The following is a 21,681-nucleotide window of genomic DNA, read 5'->3' on the forward strand; positions in this document are numbered from 1 at the left end:
ATTCCCTGTCCGCCGTGTCATATCCGGAAACCAAAATATCTGGATACCAAAACACAATTGGCCTCAAGGGTTTCAGGTGCAATACAGTCAAAACATACTGCTCATAGAGTACATAGGGGAGAAGGAAAGGAGGGAGTGCAGAATGTAGCGTTACAGTCATAGCTGGGGGTGTAGAGAAAGATCAACTTCATGCGAGGTAAGTCCATTCAAAAGTCTGATGGCAGCAGGGAAGAAGTGTGGTTAAGTGTGTGGGCAGCACGGTAGCACAGTGGTTAGCATTGCTGCCTCACAGCACAAGGTACCCGGGTTCGATTCCCAGTAATGGTCTTGAGTTGGTTGGTACGTGACCTCAGGCTTTTGTATCTTTTTCCTTAGTAAAGTTTGAACTTTGGAAAAGAACGCACACAAAGCACGCTGCCCTGCTTTACTTCTGTTAGACTCTAATCCTGCCTCCTGTCTTGGTGACAGTTTCGGCACAGTTGCGTATTGTCACCTCGTGAGGCTGATGTGGCAGGTGGGAACTGCAGAGATGTGCAAACAAACCTCTTGACTAATGAGATGTCTTTATTGGAAGGAACGGTGATTTGTATCTGGATGATTCATTCAAATGTCTTCCTTAAACACACACTGGGTTCTGAAGCTAATAATGTGCGCTCATCTGTGTGGCTCTGATCCCTAATTCATTTCCGCATTTGAGGCAGCGTTTGTGTTATGACAATAACATCAGTCTTACTCATTATAGTCAAAATGTTACATACATTATACAATCTTACATAAATGATATGCATAATGCACTGCAGACGATTGGTTTTGAAAAATGTATTCTCTGGCAGTCAGGAGCTGCCTGTGCCAACATGCTCAATTATACACAGGGCCTCAAAACTGGAGGGAACCTAATCATCACACTGGGACCTTTTCGGATCTTTTTAACTCCAAAGCTCTTGAAGTGTGGTCAAGTGCGTGGGCAGCACAGTGGTTAGCACTGCTGCCTCACAGCGCGAGGTACCCGGGTTCGATTCCCAGTAACCGTCTGTGTGGAACTTGTACATTCTCCCCGTGTCTGCGTGGGTTTCCTTCCACATTCTGAAGGACGTGCTGGTTGGGTGCGTTGACCTGGACAGTGGCAACTAGGGGATTTTCACAGTAACTTCATTGCAGTGTTAAGGTAAGCCTTACTTGTGGCCAGTAAGTAAACTTTACTTCTCTTTTAAGAGCAGTTAAGAAGAAGCGTTCATGTTTCAGTGTCCCACCTACTAATGTGGCATTTCCCTCGCGCCGCAGTCAGAGATAGCTAGAGAGCAGGATGATAGAAACATGAAGAATAAGAGTGGTCCATTCGGCCCTACGAGCTTGCTCTGCCATTCTGCTTTCTTACTCATTTCTGGGACATGGGCATCGCCCGCTGGCCCATCCCTAGTTGCCCCTTGAGAAGGTGGTGGTGAGCTGCCTTCTTGAATCGCTGCAGTCCGTGTGCTGTGGGTTGACCGTTAGGGAGGGAATTCCGGGATTTTGACCCAGCGACTGTGAAGGAAGGGCCGATGTATTTCCGAGTCAGGATAGTGAGTGACTTGGAGGGGAGCTGCAGGTGGTGGCGTTCCCCATGTATCTGCTGCCCTTGTCCTCCTAGATGGAAGTGGTCATGGGTTTGGAAGGGGCTGTCTAAGGATCTTTGGTGAATTGCTGCAGTGCGTATTGTAGATAGTCCACACTGCTGCTACTGAGCGTCGGTGGTGGAGGGAGTGAATGTTTGTGGATGTGGTGCTAATCGAGCGAGGCTGCTTTGTCCTGGATGGTGTTGAGTGTTGTTGGAGCTGCACCCATCCAGGCATTCATATTGAATCGTGGCTGATCATTGAATTCAATATCCTGATCCTGCCTCCCCCATCCTCCCACTTCCCTCCACCCCCACTCCCTCAACCCTCCACTCCCCAACCCCCCCCCCACTCCCCACCCCCACTCCCTACCCACCCTACCAACCCCCACTCCCCAACCCCCCACCCTTACCCCCACCACCCCCACCCTCCCCCACCCTCCCCCACCCCTCCCCCCACCCTCCCCCACCCTCCCCCACACTCACCCCACCCCACCCCACCCCTTAGTGTCCAAAGATATGCAGGTTATGGGGGATTAGCAGGATAACTACGTGTGGTTACGGGGATAGAGCTTGGGTGGGAAGCTCTGTCAGAGAGGACAGACCCGATGGGCCGAATGTCCTCCTTCTGCGCTGCAGGAATTCTATGATTCATCTCCTCCCCGACCCGGGATGCGTGTGTTTGCTGCCGATTGGGTCAGTTCCCCCGCGCTGCCTCTCCAGGATCTGCACGCTCGCATTTCCTTCTCTATGAACAGTATGCTCTGTCTATATAGCGCGCAAGAAACACTGCATAACCAATAATAAAAAAATCGAATCCAGTCAAAATAGGATCTGGCCCGATCACGTGACCCTCTGGGATCATCCCACCCCACCTCTCCCCTTAAAGGGGCCACGCTCCCACAGAAATGGTGCCGCAACGAGCAAAATTTGAACGTTCCAACTTTAATAAAGGAACAAATGTTAACAGTCCGGTGGATCCGAGGACAAATAGACCTCGGAACGCCGAGACAGAAAATCAATCTGAACCGTATGTGAGAACATTTTGTTCATTTACATTAGCGGCTGTTTAATTTAATCGTTTCCAAAAGTCCAGGTCAGAAAGGTCAGCGACGTGCTTCATTCTCTAATTGCTTTGCTTACGCAAATGGTTCGCCATATCTCAGTCCCCTTCCAAATATTTCTCCGCCTATCTAATTGGGCATCAGCCTGTTGGCAATTTGCGAAGAGTAAGCTCGTTTAAATGGCCGATTGCTCGTCCAGATAATTCCGCCTTCAATAGCTGTCTGCAAACCGTCATTATTTCGAGATATCAATAAAGGTTAGACTTTGTATTGCTTCTAAATGACCATCAGCAAGCTTTGTGACAATGTATTGATGAGCAGTGTGCTTGTGTAGGAACATATCCCATTGCTGCCCCAGCGGGACTATAACCTTTGTCTTTGTTCTGTCTTAGGAAATGGTAGTTCAACGTTTTTTGATGTGTCGTACAGAACTGACCATAACAAGGCTTCATATAACTTGTTAGCCTTACATGCAAAGATCTAAGGACGTGCTGGTTAGGGTGCATTGGCCGTGCTAAATTCTCCCTCAGTGTACCCAAACAGTGTGGCGACTAGGGGATTTTCACAGTAACTTCATTATAGTGTTAATGTAAGCCTACTTGTGACACTGACAAATAAACGTTAACCTTTAAATTATCCCTCAGTGTACCCGAATAGGCGCCGGAGAGTGGCGACTAGGAGATATTCACAGCAACTTCATTACAGTGTTAATGTAAGCCTACTTGTGACACTAAAAAATAAATGTTAACCTCTAAATTATCTCTCAGTGTACCCAAACAGGTGCCGGAATGTGGCAACTAGGTGATTTTCACAGTAACTCCATTACAGTGTTAATGTGAGCCTACTTGTGACACTAATAAAATGAACTTCAAAACTTTTTGTTCCGTCGCTGTTCAGTTTGTCCTGGGTTTTGTCAATGCCAGTTACTGCTCTTTCCACTAGAGGGCACCAGAAAGCCATCAGGATGCCACAAATGGCAAACGTGGGTCGGTAGCGAAGCTTTCAGATTGGGATATGATTTGATTTGATTTGATTTATTATTGTCACATGTATTGGGACACAGTGAAAAGTATTGTTTCTTGCGTGCTACACAAACAAAGCATACCGTTCATAGAATACACAGGGGAGAGGGAAAGGAGAGAGGGCAGAATATAGTGTTACAGTCATAGCTAGGGTGTAGAGAAAGATCGACTTACTTAGTATAAGGTAGGTCCATTCAAAAGTCTGACAGCAGCAGAGAAGAAGCTGTTCTTGAGTTGGTTGATACATGACCTCAGACTTTTGTATCTTTTTCCTGAAGGAAGAAGGTGGAAGAGAGAATGTCTAGGGTGCGTAGGGGTCCTTAATTATGCTGGATGCTTTCCCAAGGCAGCGGGAAGTGTAGACAGAGTCAATGGATGGGAGACTGGTTTGCGCAATGGATTGAGCTACATTCACAACCCTTTGTAGTTTCTTGCACTCTTGGGCAGAGCAGGGGCCATACCAAGCTGTGACACAACCAGAAAAGAACGCTTTCTGTGTTGCATCTGTAAAAATTGATGAGCATTGTAGTGGACATGCCAAATTTCCTTAGCCTCCTGAGGAAGCAGAGGCGTTGGTGGACTTTCTTAACTGTAGTGTTGGAGTGGACGGCTGTTGGTGATCGGGACACCTAGAAACTTGAAGCTTTTGACCATTTCCATTTCACCTCCGTTGATGTAGACAGGGGCATGTACCCCGCTACCTGGATTTGATGACTACCTCATGGATTGGGTGGGATTGTTGTTGGTACAGGCTCTTCTGACTGTTAACAATCCCACCCAGGCCCTATCTCCATAACCACACTTAATTACCCTGCTGATCCCGCCTGACACTAAGGGTCAATTTAGCACGGCCAATCATCCTAACCTACACATCTTTGGAGAAAACATCCTTGCCCCTACACCTCAGGGTCATAAAGATTTGGATCAAGTCACTTCTTACTCTTCTAAACTCCAGTGGATACAAACTTAATTTTTCCAACCTTTTGGCGGTGCTCGAAAGATATTTAGACACAGCGTTCCCGAACAATGGGTCCTTTACTGTCTTATCAATAAGGAGAGGAGAACTGAAGAATTCCTAGGGCTTCTTCAGCCTGCTCTGCCCAATTGTGTACAGTCAGCCTTTTTTATAGGACACAACTTCTAGAAAAAATATTTGTTTCTAGCCACGCCCGTTTCTAGCCCGGTAAATTGTTTACATATGATACAAAGAGATAAGCCCGGAACAATAACTACTTAATCGCGTCCCATCAGTCATGTCATAATCTTTCGTGGTAGATGGTTGAAATGTCCATTCAGACAATGGTCACTTAATCACGTCTTTATTACAGTTTTGGTGCTGTAAGCAAAGATATTCAGCTATGTCCTGTTGATAGATATGGTAAAACATCCTCTTTTGTCTGTGCTGTCTATTTCCTGTATATGCAGAGACAGCCGGTCTACAGTGGGGATGCTGGTGCTGATGTGCTAATTTTCCTGGTCCCCTGGTCAACCCTCTGCTGAGTTCAATCTCCTCTCCCACACTTCCCCCACAGGACAATCCACCCATTCCAGGTATTAGCTTATTAAAAAAAGTCTTCATCTGTCACAGTTTACCCTCTGATTTCAGCTTCTCTGCTGTTTGGCCATTCACACCCACTATTCTCTCTGTGGACTGCCATTAGCAGCCTTTCTCCTTGTTTTGTGGCTATGACTCATTTTTCATTCCCTCCCCCTGCAGTATAAATATAGCTCACTTTCTATGCCTTTTAGCTTTGACAAAGGGACACGTGGACTGGAAACGTCAGCTCTTTTCTCTCCTTACAGATGCTGCCAGTCCTGCTGAGATTTTCCAGCATTTTCTCTTTGGGTTTCAGATTCCAGCATCCACAGTAATTTGATTTTATTAGTCTAGTAAACCTTCCCCGGGCTGTTTCTGACGCATTAACAACCATCCTTAGATAAGGTGACCAGTACTGTACACAATACTCCAGATGTGGTCTCACAAATGCCATGTACAACTTATGCATAGCCTCGCAACATCTGGAATCAAATCCCCACTCAATAAATGACCCCTGCACAATAAAGGAGGAATAAAGATTAACAATGCCTTTATTACTGGTGTCACAAAGTGTGAATTAAATCCTGGATATCTTGAAAGGATTCGATCTATCTACAACACTAGAGGGCAAAAGTGTTGCATTTTTCAGACGCTGGCCCGAAAGACCAATGCTTCAGGATTTTATGGAACAGTCTTGTAAGTTATTGCGCTCTGCGCCCAATGAAGTGTTGCAGATAATTCACTTTACATTCTCTAAATGCTCCCGTCGTTTAACCCAAAATCATTATGCTCGATTAGATATAGACTAAATGCAATTTATGGCTGCAGTCACATTGGCACAATGGAAAACACGGGGCAACACGGTGGCACAGTGGTCAGCATTGCTGCCTCACCGCGCCAGAGATCCAGGTTCAAATCCCGACTTGGGTCCCTGTCAGTGTTGACTCTGCACGTTCTCCCCCGGGTCTGCGTGTGTTTCCCTCAGGGCGCTCCAGTTTCCTCCCACAGTCCGAAAGATGTGCTGGTTAGGGCGGCACAGTGGTTAGCACTGCTGCCTCACAGTGCCAGGGACCCGGGTTTGATTCCCGGCTTGGGTCACCGTCTGTGTAGGGTTTGCATGTTCTCCACATGTCTGCGTGGGTTTCCTCCGGGTGCTCCGGTTTCCTCCCACAGTCCGTGCTAAATTCTCCCTCAGTGTAACCCCAACAGGTGCCGGAGTGTGGGGTTAGGGGATTTTCACAGTAACTTCATTGCAGTGTTAATGTAAGCCTGCTTGTGACACTAATAAACAAACTTAAACACAAATGCGAAGTGGCTGGAGATTAGGTTAAATAAAAAGGAGGATGGAGTGAGATGGACCCTTCATTTTTTTGAGAGTCAACCACATTGCTTAGCTCTGGAGTCACATGTAGGCCAGACCGGGTAAGGACATTGGAGAACCAGATGGGTTTTCTCAACAATAGTTTCATGATGATTCTTAATTCCAGACTATTTTTTATTGAATTCAAATTCCACTATCTGCTGTGGGGGGATTCAAACCTGGGTTCCCCAGAACGTTAGCTGAGTTTCTGGATTAATAGTCTCGCGATTCTGCCACTAGGCCATCGCCTCCCCTTTGTATGGAGTCATAGAGATTTACAGCATGGAAACAGGCCCTTCGGCCCAACTTGTCCATGCAGCCCAGTTTTTACGACTAAGCAAGTCCCAATTGCCCGTGTTTGGCCCATATCCCTCTGTACCCATGTAACTGTCTAAATGCTCAGTAAAAGACAAAATTGAACCTGCCTCTATCTACTACTACCTCTGGCATCTTGTTCCAGACACTCACCACCCTCTGAGTGAAAAAATTGCCCCTCTGGACACTTTTGTATCTCTCCCCTCTCACCTTAAACTTACGCCCTCTAGTTTTAGACTCCCCTACCTTTGGGAAAAGATGTTGACTATCTACCTTATCTTTGCCCCTCATTATTTTATAGACCTCCATAACAGAATCATAGACTACTCCGATGCTGAAGGAGGCCATTCGGCCCATCGAGTCTGCACCGACCAGAATCCCACCCAGGCCCTCTCCCCGTAACCCCATGCATTTACCCTAGCTAGTCCCCCTGACACTAAGGGGCAATTTAGCACGGCCAATCCACCTAACCCACACATCTTTGAACTGTGGGAGGAAAGCGGAGCACCCGGAGGAAACCCATGCAGACATGGGGAGAATGTGCAAACTCCACACAGACAGTGACCCAAGGCTGGGATGGAACCCAGGTCCCTGGCGTGTGAGGCAGCTGTGCCACTGTGCCGCCCCATAAGATCACCCCTAAGCCTCCTACACTCCAGGGAAAAAGGTCCCAGTCTATCCAGCCTCTTCTATATGTACACTGTGACTGTACATTCCACATTCTAGGGCAATAGTAGAAATCCCCATGAGGAGTACATAGAAAATAGGAGTAGGCCATTCGATCCATCAAGCCTACCCCACCAATCAAACGGCTCATGTCTGTTCAACTACCCCTGCACCATTTATCCCTACTATCACCACATTTGTTGACATTTTTGGTTTCCAGAAATCTATCGATCTTTTATGAACACACTCATTGATCAGCCATGATCATAATGAATGGCGGAGCAGAGCCTGAAGGGCCAAATGGCCTACTCCTGCTTCTGGTTTCTACGTTTCTAATGATTGAGCCTCCGCAGCCCTCTGGGGTAGAGAATTCCAAAGATTCACCACCCAGTGAGTGGTGCAGTGGTTAGCACCGCTGTCTCATTATGCCGGGGACCCGGGTTCGATTCCCAGCTTGGGTCACTGTCTGTGCAGAGTCTGCATGTTCTCCCCGTGTCTGCGTGGGCTTCCTCTGGGTGCTCCAGTTTCATCCCACACTCCAAAGGTGTGCAGGTCCGATTAATTGGAGTTTTCACACTCTTCCTGTGTCCGCGTGGGTTTCCTCCCACAGTTCCGAAAGGTGTGTAGGTTAGAGGAGGTTGGCCATGCTAAATTTCCCCATCGTGTCAGGGAGGAAAGCAGGTTCAATGCATGGGGTAACGGGGATTGTTGTCAGCGCAGGCTCAATGCGGGGAAGTCACGTTTAGCACTTTGATGAGGTCACAGCCGGAGCACTGTGTGCAGTTCCAGTTGTGACATTACTGGAAAGGTGTGATGGCACTGGAGGGGGTTCAGAGGAGATCCACCAGCATGCTGCCTGGGATATTTAACTTATAAAGAGGGGGATCGGCCTTGCGAAATTGCCCCTTAGTGTCAGGGGGGCTAGGAGGGTAAGTACATAGGGTTATAGGGATAGAGCCCGGGTGGGATTGTTGGAGGTACAGGCTTTTCTACACTGCAGGGGTTCTATGCAGAAATTCTTCCTCTCCTCAGTTTTAAATGGCGTGCTCCGTATACTGGAAAGGGTACGACAAGAGTACACTCTTCATTGTAACATTAAAGTCCAGCTTAACCTGGACACAAGGGTGGACACTCTGATTGGCGAAATTTACAACTGCGTGCGAATCCACTTGCACTGCATTCCTGGGTGCTATTTTTATTTAAGGACAAGTTAACTCCCGTGTAAAAATAGCGTACAGGAATGCACCACAAGCTTGTTAAGCATTCGGATGATCAGAATCTCTGCCCCATCAATAATAAATCATTCAGTTGGTAAGTGCACATTCCAATGCTCCGTCAGGTCTCTGACTCTTCCTGCTCGGGTTATTTTTAGGTCAGCAAAGGGAAGCATCATGCACAGGTCCACTCCTGACCACACTCCAGTGACCCCTCTTCAAAGGGATAGTCCCAGTGCTATCATAGAATCCCTAGAGTGCAGAAAGAGGCCATTTGGCCCATCATGGCTGCACCGACTCTCCGAAAGAGCATCTTACCCAAGCCCTCCCCTCCAGCCTATTCCTGTAAACCCTGAACATTTACCAAGGCTCATCCACCTAACCTGCACATCCTATTACACTAAGGGACAATTTAGCATGGCCAATCATCTACCCTGCACATCTTTGGACACTAAGGGACACTTTAGCATGGCCAATCCACCTAACCTGCACATTTTATTACACTAATAAAATGTGCAGTAAGGTGGATTGGCCACGCTAAAGTGTCCCTTAGTGTAATAAGATGTGCGGATTAGGTGGATTGGCCATGCTAAATTGCCCCTTAGTGTAATAAGATGCCCAGGTTAGGTGGATTGGCCATACTAAGTTACCCCTTAGTTTAATAAGATGTACGGGTTCGGTGGATTGGCCATGCTAAATTGACCTTTAGTGTCCTACGACATGCGGGTTAGGTGGATTGTTTGTCCCCTTAGTGTCCGAAGATGTGCAGGTTAGGTGGATTAGTAAATACGTGAGGTTACAGTGGATAGGGTAGGGGGTGGGCCTGGCTAAGATGCCTTTTTGGAGATTTAGTACAAATTCGATGGACCGAATGGCCTCCTTCTGCACTATAGGGATTCTATGGATAGTCGTCATAATTGTAATGTGCATTACAGAGTTTACTCCCAATGCAGTAAGCTAAACATAATATTGCAGGCTTCAACTCTGCACATTAGGGGGAGACAAGGAGATGCATTTAAAATACAGGGAGTCTAAATGCCTTGACTAAAACCCTTGCTCTCATTCGATACACAGCACTAGCCACACAGAGTAATCGCTCCTTGATTCATTGTAGGCAAGGCCTAATTCTCAACATTAAACTCCCAAGCATTTGGAGTGTGCTAGCTCCCTCTTTCTCCATTTTCACAAGTCACTGAGGTGAAAGATGTTGGTGTCACAGAGGGGGTCACTTCTGGTTTTAGCTGGAACACCAGCAATGAACTGCCTTCAGAGGGCCTGAAAGCGTTTCAATGTTGTACCCAAGATGTAACCCTCCCCAAGTAACTGTGTTAGCATCTTCAACTTCAAACATGAACAACCCTTCAGCAGATGGGCAATCGAGTGCCCGATTGGGAACTGGGATCTGCCAGGAACCTATGCCCACCGTCAGATTGAGGTTGCCCCAAGCTTGCTCACTCCCATCAGCTGATAGAGGAACTTGCACCTGCCGATCTCGGGTGGTACGGAATCCACTGGCCCACAGCTGAAAGGCCAGTCTAATACTCCACATCACATGGAGCCGATGGCCTGGTGGTATTATCACTGGACTATTAATCCAGAAACTCAGCTTAATGCTCTGGGGACCTGGGTTCGAATCCCGCCACAGCAGATGGTAGAATTTGATTAAAAAATACTTGAAGTTAAGAATCTACTGATGACCATGAAACCATTGTTGGGAAAACCCATTTGGTTCACTAATGTCCTTCAGGGAAGGAAATCTGCGGTCCTTAACTGATCTGGCTTTAAGTTTATTGATTTATTAGTCACAAGTAGGCTTACATTAACACTGCAATGAAGTTACTGTGAAAATCCCCTAGTCGCCACACTCCAGCACCTGTTCGGGTCCACTGAGGGAGAATTTAGCATGGCCAATGCACCTAACCCCAGGACGTCTTTCAGACTGTGGGTGGAAACTTGAGCACCTGGAGGAAACCCATGCAGACACGGGGAGAGCGTGCAGACTCTGCACAGGCAGTGACCCAAGCCAGAAATCGAAGCTGAGTCCCTGATGCTGTGAGGTAGCAGTACTAGCCGCTGTGCTGCCCATCCTTAGGAGTAACCATCCTTTAATATCAAGTTTACAAAATAGACAAGAATGGTAGATAGGGACAGTGCTAACCACTGTGCCACCGTGCTGCCCACACATGACTCCAGAGCCACAGCAATGCAACTGACTCTCAACTGCTCTCAGGCAACTAGGGTTGGACAATAAATGCTGGCCAGCCAGTGACGCCCATGTCCCATGAATGATTTTTGTTTTATTCCCTCAATACAAACACCCCCATCCCAGCCTATCAGCCCCCACAAACTCAAGGCCAACACTCCAGCATTCATGCTGAAGGAATGCTCCACTCTCATCACTTGATCAGACAGTCACAGATATCTAAATGTTCAAATGAATGTTAGAGATTTTATGGTACTATTTGGAGAGTAGGAAATTTTCTCGAGGGTCCAACATTGCTCCCTCAACGTGTACCTTAATAAAGCAACAGGATTAACTGCACTATTGTCACAGTGCAATCAATGGCATAGCTGATGTGGGCCCACTGTCTGGCAGGGTCGGTTTGATGTGAAGTTGGTTCACTAAAGGCTTCACATACTTTCGCCAGACAATCCAAGCTGATAGTCCAGGCAGGGAAATGTAAAATTAGTTCAATAAGGGTGGCACAGTGCCACAGTGGTTAGCACTGCTGCCTCGGGTTCGATCCCCAGCTTAGGTCACTGTGTGGAGTTTGCGTTCTCCACGTGGGTTTCCTCTGGGTGCTCCGGTTTCCTCCCACAGTCCAAAGATGTGCAGGTTGGTTGGATTAGCCATGCTAATTTGCCCCTTAGTGGCCAAAGATGTGTGGGTTAGGTGTATTGGCTAATGCTAAATTGCCCTTTAACATCAGGGAGATCAGCAAGGTAAATACGTGGGGTTACGGCGATAGGGTCTGGCTGGGGTTATTGTCAGTGCGCGCTCGATAGGCCAAATGGCCTCCTTCTGTAGGGATTTTATGAATTAACGACTACTCGAGGAGGATGCAACAAGTAGTAAAAATAAGGATTTAAAAGCATTTTTCTAAAATATATGAAATGTTTACGTGTTAACTCTTGGCATTCCATTCCACTCAGCCATGGAAGGAAGCATACCAGCTTGATGTTATCCCTTCAGACCAGACCAGTGTGCACACTAACACAAAAGTAACAACATGGACCCCAATTTACGTTCTTCCCCCTCTAGATATATGTTGGATAGTGTCCATAATGTGGCCAGCACAGTGGTTAGCACTGCTGCCTCACAGCGCCAGGGACCCAGGTTCAACTCCTAACTTGGGTGTGGAGTCTGCACATTCTCCCCATGTCTGCATGGGTTTCCTCTGGGTGCTCCAGTTTAAGCCCACAGTAAGAAAGACATGCTGGTTAGATGCATGGGCTATGCTAAATTCTCCCTCAGTGTACTGGGACAGGCACCAGGGTGTGGCAATTAGGGGATTTTTTTCCTCAGTAATTTCTAGGGTCAATAAATAAACCTTTATTTCAACTGCTCCCAGCTGCGATCAGTTAACTGCTAGCACAAGTGTTGGCTGCACCTAGCTCTATATCAAGGGTGTGCTACACTGTTTGAAGTTGCACCTATCAGATGATATATTAAATGTCCATCTCCATTTGCTTTTCAGATGGACATAAGTTCTACACCACTATTTTGAAGGCGATTACTCCTCCCTCTAGACCAATATTGTCCCTCAGCCAATATCACACTACACAAGTTATCCGTTTGTCTGTGGAAGTGGATGTGCAAACAGTTGTCACTGCCCTTCACGCACTAGTGACAACACTTCAAAAGGAATTAGTTGGCTGCAAACTGCTTTGTGTTATCCGAATGTAAGTTGTCAGATAGGAAGTTATACAACTTCAGCATGAAGAGCGGCACAGTTGTTAGCAGCACTGTCTCACAGCGCCAGGCACCTGGGTTTAATTCCTGGCTTGGGTCACTGCCTGTGCGGAATTTTTATGTTCTCCCTGTGCCTGCGCAGATTTTCTCCCACAGTCCAAAAATGTGCAGGTTAGGTGGACTGGCCATTCGAAATTCCCCTTAGTATCCCAAGATGTGCTGGTTACGAGGATTGGCAATGCTAAATTTCCCCTTAGTATCCCAAGATGTGCAGATTAGGGGGATCAGCTATGCTAAATAAGAACAAAGAACAAAACAGCACAGGAAACAGGCCCTTCGGCCCTCCCAGCCTGCGTTGCTCATTGGTCCAACTGGACCATTCGTTTGTATCCCTCCATCCCCATACATTGTCCGTTAGTGTCCCAAATGTGCAGATTAGGGAGATTAGTAGGGTAAATACTTGGGATTATGGGGATAGGGCTTGGGTGGGATGCTGTGTCGGAGAGATGGTGCGCACTCGATGGAACAAATAGCCTTTCTCTGCACTGTAAAGATTCTATGATTACCTTGGGACTTTTCAATCTGCATGGTTTACAGGATCCTCCCTTGGAGCCAGAGTAATTTTTTTTTTTGCATCAATTCTTGACATGCAGAGAGCAAGCTTGAGTCTTTAAAAGCATTTTTTATTTTAATCTGCCATACCAATAACATACAAAAAATAAATGCAATTTAATAAAATGTCATTAAGTCTATGTATTGCACAGAAAGAACATTCAGTCTTTACACTTTGTGTACAGTGTGTAAGTTGAAAGTTTAAAGACAACTTCAGAACCCAAACTGCCACATGGCCCAGTGAATCATCACAATCCATTGTAACTTCCAGAAAAAGCGGCACAACACACGACATCCTGTTCAAGGTCTCCTGTGCCCGTATTCACAGAAATATTATGGGCGAGCGAGTCTACAAAACTTCTTTCCATACAATTTCCTTTAAACTTGCCCTTTCCTTTTGAGCATGACTCAAAGTGTAGGCATACAGCAATGAAACTTGGGATAGCTAATGACGGTATCATTGTAATTAACAGCCCGGCAGAATACAACTGTGTATCTTTCCTTAGGAATGATTTCTATTTTGGTTCGAAAGAACACATCCTTTGATCCTGTTGCCGTCTAATTGTGAGCTCCTGTTTTGCAGTTGAACTGTGGTTGAAATCGTCCAGACAGCCATGCATATTTACCGAATGCCATTAAGCATTTAAGCATGAACGGCCCCCAGTAGATTTGAAGGATTTCTCCATGGCAATCCTTCTAAACAACCGAAGCACATTTTCAGGTTACTACAGATTGACTGCAGTGGTCACAAGATCGCTACAGACTAGTCTCCTATTCTTCCACGTGCTGCCCCATGTAGGTACAAACTGCTGATATTAATTCCTCTTCTTTTCCAGCCCCTCCCTCTCTGGATGCCAAGGGCATGACTACTACCTATAAAACACCCATACTGAAAATACATTAGCTGCTCTGCACTGCTCTTAAACAAGGTTTAAGTATTAGTGTCATAAGTACGCTTACATTAACTGCAATGAAGTTACTGTGAAAATCCTCTACATTCCAGCATCTGTTTGGGTACACTGAGGGAGAATTTAGCATGGCCACTGCATCGAACCTGGGTCCCTGGCACTGTTCGCTGCACCTAACCAGCACGTATTTGGACTGTAGGATATATCTAACCAGAACGTCTTTCAGACTGTGGGAGGAAACCCACGCAGACAACAGGGAGAACGTCTGTGCACAGTGGCCCTAGCCAGGAATCGAACCCGGGCTCCTGGTGCTGAGAGGCAGCAGTGCTAACCACTTGTGCCACTGTGACGCCCCATCAGCAAACTGCCAATTTCTCCAGCCCCTCTCTCTGGACGATGACTCAAGGGCATCACTACAAAACACACACTGAAAATGCATTAGCTGCTCTGCCCTGCTCTTAAACAAGGGCATGCAATAATACTCCCCAAAGACCAATGCAAAATTTAAAGGGAGCATTTAAAGGTGCTGATGAGTAACTGGTTCACCAACATGCAAGTCATAATCCAAATCTGGGAAAAGCTTTGAAAATATACTCCAGACTTGCAATATGTTTAATAGGATAGGGAACATAAAGTTTTGGTGATTTCAGCTGGCTGTTCGGCTGGAGTTGGGAGTACAGTATTATATAGATGAGTTCAAGTGGGTAAATTAATTGACAAAATTACTCGCCCTCCCCTCGGATTTCTACACGACTTTAAATTGGAATTAGTTTTTTTTGATAACAATATTGGCTCACATATCACAGCCTCCCTTATACCTGGTTCAATTCCTTCTCTAAAGCGACCGCTTTAAATACAAATACAAACTAAATTATAGCGTGCAGCTGTCACCATAATAAATTGCAATCAAAAACAGAATTAGAATTTAACAGACTTTAAAACGTTTTGCTGTCCCGGGTTAAAGTAATTGGGCTTCCTCCAAAAGACGTGCTGGTTAGGGTGCATTGGCCGCACTGAATTTTCCCTCGGTGTGCCCGAACTGGCGCTGGAGTGTAGCGACTAGGGGATTTTCACAGTAATTTCATTGCAGTGTTAATCTAAGTCTTACTTGTGACACTAATAAACTTTGACTTAAAATAACCTTTGCAGTGAAATTAATATATGTGTAAAAGTTGCTCAGAACCAACTCTTTATGGCATCTATAGGGTAGGTCAAAGATGCCAAGACTGGGTACATCCAGAGGTGAGACACCAGTATGCTCTTCCCACTTGACGAATGCACTGCTACAGCCCCACAATTAGCTGCCATAAGCCTATCAATCAGGCCTGGCTGTTTATTAAGCTAGTGTAACACTTCATACAATGAAACAGAAAATGTTTCTGACCTGATTCAGGACAGAATGTGCTACTTGTTATTCCATAGAATCCCTACAGTGCAGGAGGCAGCCATTCGGCCCATTGTGTCTGCACCGGCCAGATCCATTGCCGGATAACTACGGTAGCAAGACTATGGGAGGTGGCAAAATCAGACAAGGGGGATGTGTAATATATTCAAAGTGGCAGGAAGATTCTGTAGTGCTTTGACTCCACCATACTCTGGATTCCCTGCCCCTCCTGCATTTCTCCAACAACTTCCCAGCTCCTCTACCCCTACCCTCATTTCTCATGGAGCCTCAAGGAGATCCACAGGGACAACCTGTCCTTTTGTGTAACATTGCATGGCTCCCTTAACATAGTAGCGTTCAATCAGCATCCTCCTGAAGCTGCCAGCGAGTGGCTGCTATTGACGTAACAATTAAATCAAAAGGTGCCTTTACAGCCCAACACTGGACAAATCAATAGTCCATTAAGCAACTGCTTCACTGGAATCCAAACACTATAAACACTGCTATTTTCCCCTAAACCACAGACGATATAAATCCCATGTGTTCATCTCAGGGATCCCAAACTGCATCCACGTGGAAATATGTACTCCTGGCTTTGGGGCAGTTCTCTCAATTAATATTTAGGATGTGATTGCACCTTCTAAACAAGTGATCTGCCAGCATAATGCCTTCTGCTCGTGGCTCAAAGAAAATAGAATTTGCGCTGTACGCGCTCTTTACACTGTTGAGCCTTAGACTGAAAGTGCGCAGCGTTAATGTTTACTTGGCGGGCTACTTTATAATGGTGTTAACTCGCTCATCCTTAAACGGCTCACGTTAAAATAAGCCACAAATGATTGCACAATGTGTTCACTTTACAACCACTAATATTTAGTGTAACCTTAAGGCCAGAGACATGAGATACCGACTACTTAACTATCAAGGCCATGCGTCCCTGTCTCATATCTTTTCCCCTTACAGCTTAAACACACAATGAGTTTCAGTTTCCTATCTGCGCCTTAAATAGTTAAAAATATAAGAAGCGTCAAAAGCCACAATCTAAGATGCCCAAGCAAGGAGCGCCAGGTTTACATCCCAAACAACAGTAACTTTGGTAACATAGAATCCTACAGTGCAAAGGAGGCCATTCGGCCCATCAAGTCTGCATTGACCACAATCCCACCCAGGCCCTATCCCCATGACTCCACGCATTTACCCCAGCTAGCTCCCCCTGGCAGTAAGGGGCAATTTAGCATGGCCAGTCCACCTAACCTGCACATTTTTGGACTGTGGGAGGAAACCGGAGCACCCGGAGGAAACCCACGCAGTCATGAGGAGAACGTGCAAACTCCGCAGAGACAATGATCCAAGCCGGGAATCGAACCCGGGTCCCTGGTGCTGAGAGGCAGCAGCGCTAACCACTGTTAACCACTAACTTCTAAAATGAAAGGGAATTAGTGTGTAGATGGAGTTGGACTGAGGAATTAAAGTAAGTCCAGACTTTCCATCGTTACATACATTATCTAACTAAATCAAGCAACTTAACTGAATGGGAGAGCGTTACAACATGCAATAAAACCCCACATCCCTAAAACAGGAAGCATGGAATATTTGAATTCCACAACTCTCCATTAATGTTAATAATAAACGTTCCATCGTAGCTCCAAAGAAAACAGGGAACTGATGGTTATCAAAGTACAAGGCACAGGACTAGTACTCTAAAACAAGCTCCTGATCACCTATCCTAGCACGAAATAGGCTGAAACATCACAGAAGATATTAAAAATATGCAAACAACATTTTAACCCTAAGCATAGTTTGAAACAAGCAGTTTGAAGAAGGTTAGCAGATGGCTGAATGGACGGGTGATCTCGGGTCAAAGAATACCAACACGACAGCCACTGCAACTAAGAGTAAAAGTGCATCTCGCTGAAAAATAGGCCAACTTCAATTGGTTTGAGTTCAACATTTCAAGCAAACAGCACGTAAACACAACACGTCTTGATAGGGAATGGGTATTGGGGGAGGGGCAGGGGTTGGGGGGGGGGGGGGGGCGGCGAAAGAAAGAAAGAAACAAGAATCAAAGTGCACCAGATGTGGCTGCCTTCAAACTGAACATAACCAGACATTGATTACGCAAGTGCTCCCAGTACCTCAAGAGAAGCCCTTTCCCCAGCTAAGAGTTTGCAGTCCTTCCTGTGGCGAGATTGCAAAAGCTGATCTTTCTGGAATCACAGCCATTCCACACTTAGTGGCAGATTCTGTGTAGTATTGGACTGCATAAAGAAACAAAATTGTCCTGAAACCATTGAACATGCATTTGGATGTGACAGCATGGAAGAAAGTAAGCTGGACAATATTGCACCATGACCATTCTCAGATTATTGCCATGGGAAATGATGATGCTCATAATATTCTTTGGGATTTTATGAGTACACCAAATCAATTAGAAATGCAGTAAAATTGATTCGTGCCCTTGTTCTCACCTTTGTTATTTGGCAAGTTGCTATCGAGGGCAAGTGATTTGTTACTGAAAAGGCACTCAATGTTCACTGGACCCCTCATCAGAAAGTTCTGTGACTTGAGTAGCAAAGGACACTTCCTGTGGTGATCGTACAATGTCGTGCTGAGTCAAACCACACGTCAGGAGTTACTCCCTGTCTGGCTGTCTCTTTCACACTGCATGAGGTTACCAGGAACAGCTGGCAAGCTGCTTCCCAGTTCCCTGTCAAAAGCACCGCAGTCGGTGTGTAGTAGATGGGAATCCTCTTAACTTCCTCACAAGAACATCTCGTCCACCTCCATCCCATCTTCCTTTGCAGAAAGATTTTCACCATGGTTCGGTCTCTTATTCGATAACGTGACTAAAAATCTGGAACTTATTGAATGGGCAATAACCCCTCAGTATACTATTCTGCAATGAAATACCAGCATAGAACACAGCCACAGAGTGTCAAAATTGATTTTAAAAGTCCTAATTTACTTTTCCATAATCTGGATACTAAACATTAATAATAGAATTCCTACAGTGCAGAATGAGACCGTTTGACCCATCAAGTTTGCACTGACTCTGTCTGACAGTATGTTACCCAGGCCCATTTCCCTGCACTACCCATGTAACCCCACACATTTACCGTGGCTAATCTAACCTGCTTACCTTGAGGCATTGAGGGGCAATTTACCATGGCCAATCCACCTAAGTTGTGCATCGTTGGACGGATGTGGAGATGCTGGCGTTAGGCTGAGATGGGCACAGTAAGAAGTCTCACAACACCAGGTTAAAGTCCAACAGATTTAATTGGAATCACAAGCTTTTGGAGCGCTGCTCCTTCATCAGGTGAGTGGCTGATGAAGAAGCAACGCCCCGAAAGCTCGTGATTCTCAATAAACCTGTTGGACTTTAAACCTGGTGTTGAGACTTCTTGCTGTACCCATCTTTGGAGGGTGGGACAAAACCCACACAGACATGGAGAGGATGTGCAAACAGACAGACAGTCACCCCAAGGCCAAAACTGAACCTGGGTCCCAGGCATTGTGAGGCAGCAGCGCTAAGCAATGTCAATAAATAACCTGTGTGCACTAAAAACAAGAACAATTTCTGGCCATATCTGTGTAGTGTGAAGCTTGTGCTGTTGAGCATTGTCCTGGTGGCACATTGTACAAACCACAGCTGGGTTCTCATGCATATGATCTATGTGGTACAAAGACTAATGCTCCATACAGATTTTAGCTATTCGCCATGCAGGTTTATTTCAGCAGCCTGTCCGTTGACAGAAAAGAAAGCTGAAGTTAGAGTCCTTTATGTTTCCTCAGAGTTTGCCTGCTTTAGCCCCCTCCATCAATTTCCAAACAATAACTTAAGCCAGTAACAGAGTTATCATGTTCACGTCTTTCATTCCTAGCCTGCCCACTAAGCATGGTCCTAGTCTATGGGATAAAATGGCGCTGTCCATTAAAGTGCACACATTCGGGCAAAATCCATTCACCCAGGATCAGATGTGAGCCTGCTTGACTTGAGCTAGCACCTAATAAATTACACTGAAGTCTCACAACAAAGTCCAACAGGTTTATTTGGAATCACGAGCTTTCGGAGCATTATCACCTGATGAAGGAGCAGCGCTCCGAAAGCTTGTGATTCCAAAATAAACCTGTCAGACTTTAACCTGGTGCTGTGAGACCTCTTACTGTGCCCATCCTTGTCCAACACCGGCATCTCCACATCATGGCAACAAAATACATAGAAGTGCCCCGTTCCAGTATCGGAGTATGTAATTTCACCACCCCACAACAGTTATAGTTTTGTGCATAGCTCCTGTCTATCCTAATTTACAATCTTCTCTTCCTGTGGGTCAGTGGATAAATAAGGTGGGAAAAGCTGGGCTTAAGTCAGCATTACCATTCAATTAGGCAGCAGGGAATAATAAGCAGCATATTGTGGAGAAATTTAGCATTGCTTTAAGTCTTGTAGTTATCACCTGGAACGGCAAGCCAGTTATGAATTAAGGGGTATAGACCAATATAAATTCAAACAAAGAGATCAGCAATTGCAATGGCCACATACTGCTCGTGACTTTTAAACAGAATCCTAGTACGTTAATATCATTTTCCAGTTTATAAATTTTTCTCTTCAACAAGTTCAGCCAAAATATAGAATATGTTATATACACACACACACACGCATACACCCACACACACGCACACACACACACACACACACACACACACACACACACACACACACACACACACAGTCCTTGTATGTAAAGCTCAAAAAATTCAATTGCCTCAAATGAAACGATCTTTCGACAGGGTAGTGAAGGAGGCAGTGGCTACTGCACAGTACAAGAACTCTCTGCCTGACAACAGGCGCAGGCTGACGAGGTAACAGGTTTTGGAGGAATAAGGTCAAGGTCTTCATCGTCTGGTATTTCATCAAGGTGATAGCCGTCTTTCAGGAGCTGGCGGTTCAGGTCCTGGTTAACTTGCTGCTGGAAGAGAGAGTTGCCAAAAACGAGTAAGCCAGACGCCTAAACCACCTTGCATTCGCAGGACAAGGACAAAGAACAGTAAAGCATGAGAATAGGCCCTTCGGCCCACCAAGCCTGCGCCAACACACGGTGCCTTTCTAAACTGAAGACGTTTTTGCCTCTATGCAATTCGTATCCCTCCATGCCCAGCCTATTCATGTATCTATTAAGATGCCTGGTAAATGTTGCCATTGTATCGGCTTCGCCCACCTCGCGAATTCTCTACCACAGAACGCTGTGGAGGCTAAGAATATATTTGATGTGGAGATGTCAGAGTTGGACTGGGATGGGCAAAGTAAGAAGTCTCAAAACACCAGGTTAAAGTCCAACAGGTTTATCTGGAATCACGAGCTTTCAGAACGCTGCCTCTTTGGGATTCAGCTGATGAAGGAGCAGTGCTCCAAAAGTTCATGATTCTAAATAAATCTGTTGGACTTCAACCTGGTGTTGAGAGACTTTTTACTAATATACGTAAGGAGGAAAAAAAATAAGATTTCTAGATAGTAAAGACGTTGAGGGTTATGGGGAGGGAGCAGGAGTACAGCGTTGAGATAGAGGATCAGTCATGATCATATTGAATGGCCGACTCTTGCCTCTACTTTCATTGTCTGGGAATAAAATAGCTGGGATCGAAACTGCCCGAGGAGCTTTCTGCAATGGACCCAAATCGCACAAGTAATACATAGATCCGAAAAGATGCTCTTAAATTTTTTAAAGCTGTATCATTACCCAGCTCCACCTCTCAGAATAAGAACTCTGGATGTGAGGAGAATGGAAGTATCCACTAGACATGAGCCAGTCTCTCTACATGTGCAAGTTTAACCAGAGTTCGTAAGATATAGGAGCAGAATTAGGCCAGTCTGCTCCGCTATTCGATTATGGCTAATATGTTCCTAATCCCCATAACCCTTCAACCCATTACCAATTAAAAACCTAACCCCTCCTTAAAGTTATTCACTATCCCAGCATTCATTGTGCTTTGGGGTAGCAAATTCCACAGATTCATAACCCTTTGGGAGTAGTTTCCCCATAACTGTTTTAAATTTGCTACCCCTTATCCTAAGACTGACCTCTTGTCCTAGAATTCCC

The 21,681-nt window shown here is 45.7% G+C and overlaps 1 protein-coding gene across 2 annotated transcripts in view; it reads right to left on the reverse strand.

Annotated features, from left to right (window-relative positions):
• Positions 1-20,275: 20,275 nt before the first annotated feature.
• fam219b (family with sequence similarity 219 member B) overlaps positions 20,276-21,681 on the reverse strand; it is a 30,190-nt gene continuing 28,784 nt past the window's right edge. The window contains exon 6 of one of the 2 annotated variants that reach the window (XM_080216024.1): positions 20,276-20,550. In XM_080216024.1, the coding sequence (XP_080072150.1) occupies positions 20,395-20,550 (156 nt within the window). In that variant the 3' untranslated portion in view covers positions 20,276-20,394. Of the gene's footprint in view, positions 20,554-21,681 lie in introns of both variants that reach the window. The other variant, XM_080216023.1, reaches the window with a different exon arrangement.

This window comes from Carcharhinus amblyrhynchos, chromosome 32 (genome assembly GCF_965287045.1).
Source record: "Carcharhinus amblyrhynchos chromosome 32, sCarAmb.v2.hapA, whole genome shotgun sequence".
Lineage (NCBI taxonomy): Eukaryota > Metazoa > Chordata > Chondrichthyes > Carcharhiniformes > Carcharhinidae > Carcharhinus > Carcharhinus amblyrhynchos.